Consider the following 9,647-nt stretch of genomic DNA (forward strand, 5'->3'; position numbering starts at 1 on the left):
GTATTTTTAGTAGAGACGGGGTTTCAACATGTTGGCCAGGCTGGTCTCGAACTCCTGACCTTGGTTGATCTGCCTTCCTTGGCCTCCCAAACTGCTGCGAAAACAGGCATGAGCAACCACACCTGGCCAAGAACTCTTATTTTCTGTCTTCAGAACCAGCTAACAAGCCACAAAAGTAAAGGAGTTGCAATTTTTTTTATATCTTAAAATACCAAAGAAAATAATTCCTATTTTCTCTAAAATTCAGTAATAAATCTTGAAATAGTATAATGAAAATGAAGAAATTACTAATTATACGTCCCTACCTTTCACATTGCCAAAACAGTTGTATAAAAATGCACACAACTTGGCCAGGCATGGTGGCTCAAGCCTGTAACCCCAGCACTTTGGGCGGCTAAGGTGGGCAGATCACCTGAGGTCAGGAGTTGGAGACCAGCCTGGCCAACATGGCAAAACCCCGTGTCTACTAAAAAAAAAATACAAAAATTAGCCAGCCATGGTGGGACACACCTGTAATCCTAGCTACTCGGGAGGCTGAGGCAGAATTGCTTGAACCCAGGAGGCAGAGGCTGCAGTGAGTTGAGATTGAGCCACTGCACTCCATCCTGGGCAACCGAGCCAGACTGTCTCAAAAAAAAAAAAATAAATAAAAAATAAAAAAAGCATGTAACCGGTGGCTTAATATTTCTTAATCAATAATCTATTTCCCAAATTACCAAAATTATACTCCCAAGAGTGTTTTTTTTTAAATGGAGTCTCGCTCTGTTGCCCAGGCTGGAGTGCAATGGCACAATCTCAGCTCACTGCAACATCCGCCTCCCAGGTTCAAGTGATCCTCCTGTCTCAGACCCCCTAGTAGCTGGGACTACAGGCGTGTGCCACCATGCTTGGCTAATTTTTGTATTTTTAGTAGAGATGGTGTTTTGCCACGTTGGCCAGGCTGGTTTCCAACTCCTGACCTCAGGTGATCCACCCCCCTTGGCCTCCCAAAGTGCTGGAATTACAGGTGTGAGCCACCGTGCCCAGCTGACTCCCAAGAGTCTTTAATAGGTTTTTATTAACAGAGAGGGTGGTCACTATCAATCTCAAGATCCAAGAAATCTTTATTCAGAATTTCTTATATGTAGGCTGGGCGTGGTGGCTCATGCCTGTAATCCCAGCACTTTGGGAGGCTGAGGCGGGCGGATCACAAGGTCAAGAGATTGAGACCATCCTGGCCAACATGGTGAAACCCTGTCTCTGTTAAAAATACAAAAATTAGTTGGACATGGTGGTGAGCACCTGTAGTTCCAGCAACTCGGGAGGCTGAGGCAGGAGAACTGCTTGAACCCGGGAGGCAGTGATCTTGCAGTGAGCCAAGATCACACCACTGCACTCCGGCCTGGTGACACAGTGAGACTGTGTCTCAAAAAAGAAAAAAAAAAAGCATTTCTTATAAGTAGGATAATTTAATGTTCATACTGTATGAGGACTGTACTAAGAAAGGATTATGTAGTGAACACAGCCCAACCATGGTTTAAGTTAGAAAATAAGGAATATTTGTTCCAACACAGGCCTCAGATAACACCCTGTGCCCGTTTGAAGATTAGGTTGTGTCAGTCAAATAGTGTAGGAATCCCTAGTGTCCCTGAGACCCTTTCAGGAAGTCAGCAAGGTTAAAATGATTTTCAAAAAAATACCAAGACATTATCTGCCCCTTTCACTCTTATTCTCCCAGGAGTGTAGAGCGAAATTGCTAATACTGCAACAGGTTCAATACTGAGGCACTTATGAGAATCTGGCTATCCTCTATTAAGCCAGATATTAAAATCAACTTGCAAAAATCTCATCAAAGTCTGTGTTTAGGCAAGTGATTAGAGCACAACAATACCTTTTCTTTTCAGTTTCTTTGTACCTCTAATCTTTTTTTTTTTTTTTTTTTTTGAGATGGAGTCTCGCTCTGTCGCCCAGGCTGGAGTGCAGTGGCGCAATCTCGGCTCACTGCAAGCTCCGCCTCCCGGGTTCACACCATTCTCCTACCTCAGCCTCCCGAGTAGCTGGGACTACAGGCGCCCGCCACTGCGCCCGGCTAATTTTTTTCTATTTTTTAGTAGAGACGGGGTTTCACCATGGTCTCGATCTCCTGACCTTGTGATCCGCCCGCCTCGGCCTCCCAAAGTGCTGGGATTACAGGCGTGAGCCACCGCGCCCGGCCTGTACCTCTAATCTTAAGTATACTCCCAGTTAAAAAAATTTATCAAATACTTGTCAGGAGGAACAAACAAAATATTGCATGTAAAGTTTCTTAAAGATACTCTGTTAAAACAGGATTTTCAAAGAAATAAAAAAATCAAGAAAAAAAAATCCACACACTCACCCAAGTTTTAATATAAAAATGAACTGAACAATGTGAACAGCTTTTAGGAGATCGTATGATTCGAAAAGTCCGACAGCCTTCAAAAATTTAGTGAAACATAATAACACAATGTATTTTGTTAATCTGAAAAATAAAAGCAGAAACAATTTTTAGTATCATTGAAATTACAAGGAACTCATCAATCTGGTTTTTTAAACAAGAGGTCATTACAGAAACCATAGAAATATACATAAACAAAAAATGAAACAAAACAAAGTCCCCAAACAAAGTCACCATCCACATGATAATTACTGTTGACTTTTTTTTTTAAATCATAGAGACGGGGTCTCAATGTGTTGCCCAGGCTGGTCTCGAACTCCTTGGGTCAAGCAATCCTCCAGCTTTGGTCTCCCAAAGTGCTGGGATTACAGGTGTGAGCCACCGCACCCAACCTGCTGTTAACATTTTGAGGCCAGGTGCAGTAGCTTGAGACCAGCCTGGGCAACATGGCAAAAGCCTATCTCTACAAAAAATACTAAGAATTAGCCAGGCATTATGGCACATGGCAGCAGTCTCAGCTCCTCGGGAGGATCACCTGAGCCTGGAAGGCTGAGGTTGCAGTGAGCTGTGATCGTGTCACTGCACTCCAGCCTGGGCAACGGAGTGAGACCCTGTCTCAAAGTACAAACAAACAGACTGGGTGCTCATGCCTGTAATCCCAGCACTTTGGGAGGCCTAAGTGAGTGGATCACGTGAAGTCTGGAACTCAAGACCAGCCTGGCCAACATGGCGAAAACTCACCTCTACTAAAATACAAAAATTAGCTGGGCGTGGTGGCAGGTGAGGCTGAGGCAAGAGAATCGCTTGAACCCGGGAGGCAGAGGTTGCAGTGAGTCAAAACTGCACCACTGCACTTCAGCCTAGATAACAGAGTGAGACTCTGTCTCAAAACAAAAACCAACCAACCACAACATTTTGGGTTTCTTTTCAATGTATATGAATGATTATGTACAGCTACAGTCTACAGTCTACTTTAACAAAAAATGCCCAACGAAAAATGAAAATTTTCTTGATCAAGTTGCTGGACTATTTTGTTATCTGCTTTCTATCTTAATAACTCCTCCAAACAAATAAGGAGAACTAAATAAAAACTAAATTCTGTTATGAAATGAAAAGACCACAATAAAGGAAGAAACGGAAGAATGGTAAACGCCTTTGGTTCGCGCCTCCTCTGCCTTGTTAAGTGACTACAGTGAGAGTTGTGGTTGAAAGGTCAATTGACTGGACCTAGAGTCCTAAAAAGGCTCAGGAATTGGAAACACCTCAGGAGGGGAATGAGAAGCTGAAAAGAAGAGGATCTCTAGGAAGTCTTCCAAGTAATCAGATTCCCAGGTTCCTGCCCAGCCGGCAGGCAACTCTCTCTCCTCAACCACTATTAGGAGTCACGAGTCATAGCCTCTGGCAAGGTCACTTAAATTTCCTTAAGTAGACAACTCTGCTGGCTTTATAAGAGAATGTCCAAGGTTTTTTTTTTTTTTTTTTTTAAATTTTTTTTTTTTGAGACGGAGTCTCGCTCTGTCGCCCAGGCTGGAGTGCAGTGGCCGGATCTCAGGTCACTGTAAGCTCCACCTCCCGGGTTCCCGCCATTCTCCCGCCTCAGCCTCCCGAGTAGCTGGATCTACAGGCGCCCGCCACCTCGCCCGGCTAGTTTGTTGTATTTTTTAGTAGAGACGGGGTTTCACCGTGTTAGCCAGGATGGTCTCGATCTCCTGACCTCGTGATCCGCCCGCCTTGGCCTCCCAAAGTGCTGGGATTACAGGCTTGAGCCACCGCGCCCGGCCGAGAATGTCCATGTTTTTAAGAAAAACAAGTATTTAAGGATAAAGAAGCATGAAGTATGTAACTTACTTTCAAATAGTCCAGGGGAAAAAAATACCTGTGTGTGTGCATTTAGAGAGAGAGAGAGAGACAGAATAAATCACACGGGACGATACATTAACAATTACAGAGTCCAGGCAAAGAATATACTACTCTTGTGACTTACATAAACTGGAAATTATTTTTAAATGAGTAGTTTAAAAGTATTATTTATTCAAGGGTGTATTGTCTCAGGTAGGGAAATGTGGTAAACAATCCTTTGCTATTTTATTTGTACTATTTACTTACCAGAGTTACTCTTCTATTATAGTTTATTGCAGAATCAATCAAATTCAACTCAGGACTGGTTGAATTTTGATGGATTCCAGGTTGCAAGAGTTTTACTTTATATAGACCAAAAATCAAATACTAGTTATAATCTGCAACAACAACTAGTTGACAAGTCCTTTAATTGTGGGTATTTTTATGCCCAAATTTACAAATATGTATTATTTTAAACAAAGGTTTATTTTGCTTTAAGTCCTCTTTGTGGGGAAGGGCACAGGGTCACAGCTAACATTTGTTGGGCACCTGCTATGTTCCAAGTGCTTTGAATACATCATTTCATTTAATTCTTACAACAGTCCTACAAACCAAGAAGTGGTATCCCTGTTTCACAAAACTGAATTGTAGAAAAGTAAGTTGCCCAAGGTCACACAACTAATAAATGAGCTGGTAGTCCGAGTTGTTTAAAACCCCATATATAGTGCCTTCTACATAGTAGATACTTGAGTATTTATTGAATGAATTGAACTTGAATTACACACTGATTTTTTATTTTTTAGCCAGAGAACTGTTGAGCTACTGCAGTAGGTAAAGCCCAAGAGTCAGGTTTGAACCTAAATCCAAACTTTAGTAATTTCAGGTTTAGAAAACCAGGGAATTATCTTCGATCTCAGCTCACTGCAACTTCTGCCGCTGGGTTCAAGTGATTCTCCTGCCTCAGCCTCCTGAGCAGCTGGGATTACAGGTGCCTGCCACTATGTCAGGCTAATTTTTGTATTTTTTAGTAGAGACAGGTTTTCGCCATGTTGGTTGGCCAGGCTGGTCTCGTACTTCTGACCTCAGGTGATCCACCTGCCTTGGCCTCCCAAAGTGCTAGGATTACAGGCGTGAGCCCACCACGTTTAGAACCAGGTAATTTTCTAAACCTTCACAGAAAAGTCCACTGATAACTTTTGACAAGACTAGTTAATGGGAAATGATGGTTTATAAATTGCGGGGTGGGGAGGATGGGCCAGGCATGGTGGCTCATGCCTGGGAAGCCTAGGCAGAAGGATCACTTGAGTCCAGGAGTTCAAGACCAACCTGGGCAATATAGCAAGACCCCGTCTCTCCAAAAAGTTTTCAAAAATTAGCCTCCCTTTCCTCTCCTCTCCCATCTTCACTTCCTGATAAATCAATGCCATTGTTTTTCCTTCATAACATGAACTAGGAATGTCTCCTTATTAATAATTTTGCTTATCAATATAGGTTACTTAACCTGGTTTTTCATCTTTAGCCCAACAGTTCATTAACTGGAACTTTAAAAATCAAAGAATCCAGGCCAGGTATGGTAGCTCATGCCTGTAATTCCAGCACTTTGGGAGGCTGAGGTGGGAGGATTGCTTGAGCCTAGGAGCTCGAGACCAACCTGGGCAAAATAGCAAGACCTCATCTCTACTAAAAATTAAAGAATGAACTGGGCATGATGGTGCACACCTGCAATCTCATACCGGGAAGGCTGAGGTGGAAGGATTGCCTAAGCCCAGGAGTTTGAGATTGCAGTGAGTCATGATTATTTTACTGCACTCCATCCTGGGCAACAGAGGAACTGACCTTGTCAGAAAGAAAGGGAAGAGGAAGAAAGAAAGGAATGAAGGAAGGGAAGGAAAGAAAAAAGGAAGAAAGGAAGGAAAGAAAAAGGGAAGAAAGGAAGGGAAGAAACCACTAAAATCTCTAAGGGTGTTTTTTGTGTTCTATTTTTTTCTAGTACATATACATTTGCTTTATTTTGTTGTTGTTGATGGTTTTTTGTGGGGTTTCTTTTTTGCAGTTTTTTTTGGGGGGAAGGTGGGGCAGGGTTTTGCACTGTCACCCAGGCTCCAGTGCAGTAATGGGATCATAGCTCCCTGCAGCCTTGACCTCCTGGGCTCAAGTGATCCTTCTGCCTTAGCCTCTCAAGTAGCTGGAACTACACGCACTGCCAATGTGCTTGGCTAATTTTTATATTTTGTAGAGATGGGGGTCTCACCATGTTACTAGGGCTGGTCTCAAACTCTAGGGCTCAACTGATCCTCCTGCTTCAGCTTACATTTACTTTATACCTAGACAACTGCTGGAGATTTGGTAAGTTTTCCAGAAGGGTCCTCCCGGAAGGTTGAAGCCTGGCTTTTGGGATATTGGAGTTAAATGAGAGAATGGGAGGCAGAGTTAAGAGGGGAAACTCCTTTTTAATCTCCACATTTTCCATCCAGGACCTCATCCTTCCTTTACTCTTGCAACCTGAAATAAAGTAAAACTCTTGCAACCTGGAATTCATCAAAATTCAACCAGTTCTGAGTTGAATTTGATTCTGCAATAAACTACAATAGAAGGGCAACTCTGCTAAGTAAATAGTACAAATAAAATAGCAAAGGATTGTTTACCACATTTCCCTACCTGAGACATTACGCTCTTTACACTCTTGAATAAATAACACTTTTAAACTACTCATTTAAAAATAATTTCCAGTTTACGTAAAAGTTACAATAGTATATCCTTTACCTGGACTCTGTAATTGTTAATGTATCATCCTATGTGATTTATTATTCTTTCTCTAAATGCACACACACAGGTTTTTCCCCTGGACTATTTGAGAGTAAGTTACATACTTCATGCTTCTTTATGCTTAAATACTTGTTTTCCCCAAGAACTTGGACATTCTCTTATAAAACCAGCAGAGCTGTTTACTTCAGGAAATTTAAGTGATATGCTTTTTTTTTTTGAGACGGAGTCTCGCTCTGTCACCCAGGCTGGAGTGCAGTGATGTGATCTCGGCTCACCACAACCTCTGCCTCCTGGGTTCAAGCCATTCTCCTGCCTCAGCTTCCTGAGTAGCTGGGATTACAGGCGTGCACCACATCCAACTAATTTTTTTTTTGCTATTTTTAGTAGCGACGGGGTTTCGCCATGTTGGCCAGGCTGGTCTCCAACCCCCGACCTCAGGTGATCCGCCTGCATCGGCCTTCCAAGGTACTGGGATTACAGGCGTCAGCCCCTGCGCCTGGCCTGATATGATACTTTTATCTAATCTACTGTCCATAGTACAATTTTGTCAATTGACCCAGTAACGTCCTTTAAAGCACTTTTCCCCCCTACCAAATCAGACCAGAATTGCCTACTGCATTTAGTTGTCATGTCTCAATAATTAACATCTGATATGCTGTTATTTACAAAATGAGATACTCAAAATAGATTAGAAAATTAAATGTATGCTACAAAAATGCAGTTGCTTTAAGTTCTGTCCTATGTGGTGTTCTTTCCTTTTTATAAAAAATGCTTATGTTGGGCCGGCTCGGTGGCTCATGCCTGTAATCCCAGCACTTTGGGAGGCCGAGGCAGGCGGATCACTTGAGGTAGACCAGTCACACCAACATGGAGAAACCTCGTCTCTACTAAAAATACAAAACATTAGCCAGGCGTGGTGGCCTATGTCTGTAATCCCACGTCCTCGGGAGGCTGCGGCAGGAGAATCGCTTGAACCCGGGAGGCGGAGGTTGCGGTGAGTGGACTCCAGCCTGGGCAACAAGAGTGAAACTCCGTCTCAAAAAAAAAAAAAGAAAAAGGTTACTTTATAATGTTATTACTACACTTCTAAAGAATTTATCACATTTATCACTTTCTTTAAATATCAAAGAAAGTATTTATTCCAGAATGAGAAGAACTCGTTAAAATTGGAGGCAATGAACACAGTTCCAGCCAAATTGCAGGGCTATATTTTGTACATCTTTGACACTATCTCAGAATTTAGGAAGGACATACTCGAAAGTGATCGCTGCACCTGTTGGTCCCTTACTTTTGGGGTTGGTGGGAGAATTGGACAGAGGAAGTGGGAATTTTCAATTTTTACTCTATGAATTGCTGTGCTGTTTAGATTTTTTTTTGACAACGAAGACACATTTCTTACTTAAGAATAAAATAATAAAAGAAAATAGGGCTGGACCCTCGATGTGCTCGGTTAATCTGAACATCCAAGTTCACGTATGTACTTTGGTTTCGTTGCCTGACGAGAGATGATGGTAACACCTTCCCCTAATTTATGCAGGGAAACGTCAGAGAGGTTAAGTAGTCACCAGACTATTTCAGGGAGAAACAGCCAAGAGAAAGGCTTCTCACAGATCAGAAAAACCTCTCACTTGAACTGGCGGGCAGTTCTAAGATTGACTGACTGCCTGGTAACCCAGAAATTCAAGCAGAAGCTTTCTGGCTTTAGCGCCTTCATTCTGCAGCGGGCACCCGAAGGGCCCGGGGAGCCCGGAGGCAGCCTGCGCGCAGGGAGGGAGGCAGAGGGAGAGGGCGCGCCGACCCCGGGACGTCCCGGGCTGTCAGCGGGGACCGGACGGAGGCCTGGGAAGGTGTATCCTGAGCGGCCCGGCCGGTCGCTGCCTTTCGGATAGGTCCCTTACCGAGCGCTGGGTACGTCCACCGGCCCAAGGCCGCCGCCGCCGCCGCCGCCGGGGCCGGCCAGCACGTCCCCGCCGTATTTCTCCTCCATTCCGGGGCTCACGAGCCGCCGCCGCTGCCCCTGCCGCGGGGTCTCCTCATGTCTCGCCGCTGTCGCGGAACAGCGGGCACAGGCGCGTCACTCCCCCATGGCAGCTGCCCCGTCGGGTTCCCGCAGGCCGGGCCGCCGCTGCCGCTGCCGCTGTCCCCGGCTCCGGCCCACTAGCACACGCGCGTCGGGACTAGGCCGCGGGCAGTTCCGGCGGCGCCAGGTTCCCGGGAGGCAGCGCCAGTAGGGACGTTGCCAAGCCACGTCATCAGGCCCAGCAACCCTCACTCCCAGGGGAGTGCCCAGCCTTGCGTCTGCGCAAGCGGAACACTTGCTTTTCCTCGCCGCTTCTTAGGCTCCTCCCGCCATGTTGTGGCGCATTGAAGCCCCGCCTCCTACCAGCCTCTCCGGTTGGCGCTCCCGGTGCACTTTCCTGTCCCTGCAGTGCCACCTATGGGCCATCAGAAGTACAGCGGATTCCTGCAGCGCAGAGGGAGGGGGCGTCGAAAATGTACAGCCAGTGTGATTAAACAAAGCTCACCAATCTTTTCCTCTGCGTTAGGGCTTCTTTTTTTTTTTTTTTTTTTAAGATGGAATTTCGCTCCTGTTGCCCAGTCTAGAGTGCAATTGCGCGATCTCGGCTCACCGCAACCTCTGCCTCCC

The 9,647-nt window shown here is 44.9% G+C and overlaps 1 protein-coding gene across 2 annotated transcripts in view; it reads right to left on the bottom strand.

Annotated features, from left to right (window-relative positions):
• Positions 1–9,235, bottom strand: part of SLC30A5 (solute carrier family 30 member 5) — a 37,289-nt gene extending 28,054 nt beyond the window's left edge. For both annotated transcript variants that reach the window (XM_007974476.3, XM_007974499.3), the window contains exons 1-2: positions 8,899–9,235; positions 2,357–2,479 (exon numbers count right to left, since the gene is read on the bottom strand). In XM_007974476.3, the coding sequence (XP_007972667.2) occupies positions 2,357–2,479; positions 8,899–8,987 (212 nt within the window). In that variant the 5' untranslated portion in view covers positions 8,988–9,235. The remainder of the gene's footprint in view (positions 1–2,356; positions 2,480–8,898) is intronic.
• Positions 9,236–9,647: the final 412 nt, after the last annotated feature.

This window comes from Chlorocebus sabaeus, chromosome 4, assembly GCF_047675955.1.
Source record: "Chlorocebus sabaeus isolate Y175 chromosome 4, mChlSab1.0.hap1, whole genome shotgun sequence".
NCBI lineage: Eukaryota > Metazoa > Chordata > Mammalia > Primates > Cercopithecidae > Chlorocebus > Chlorocebus sabaeus.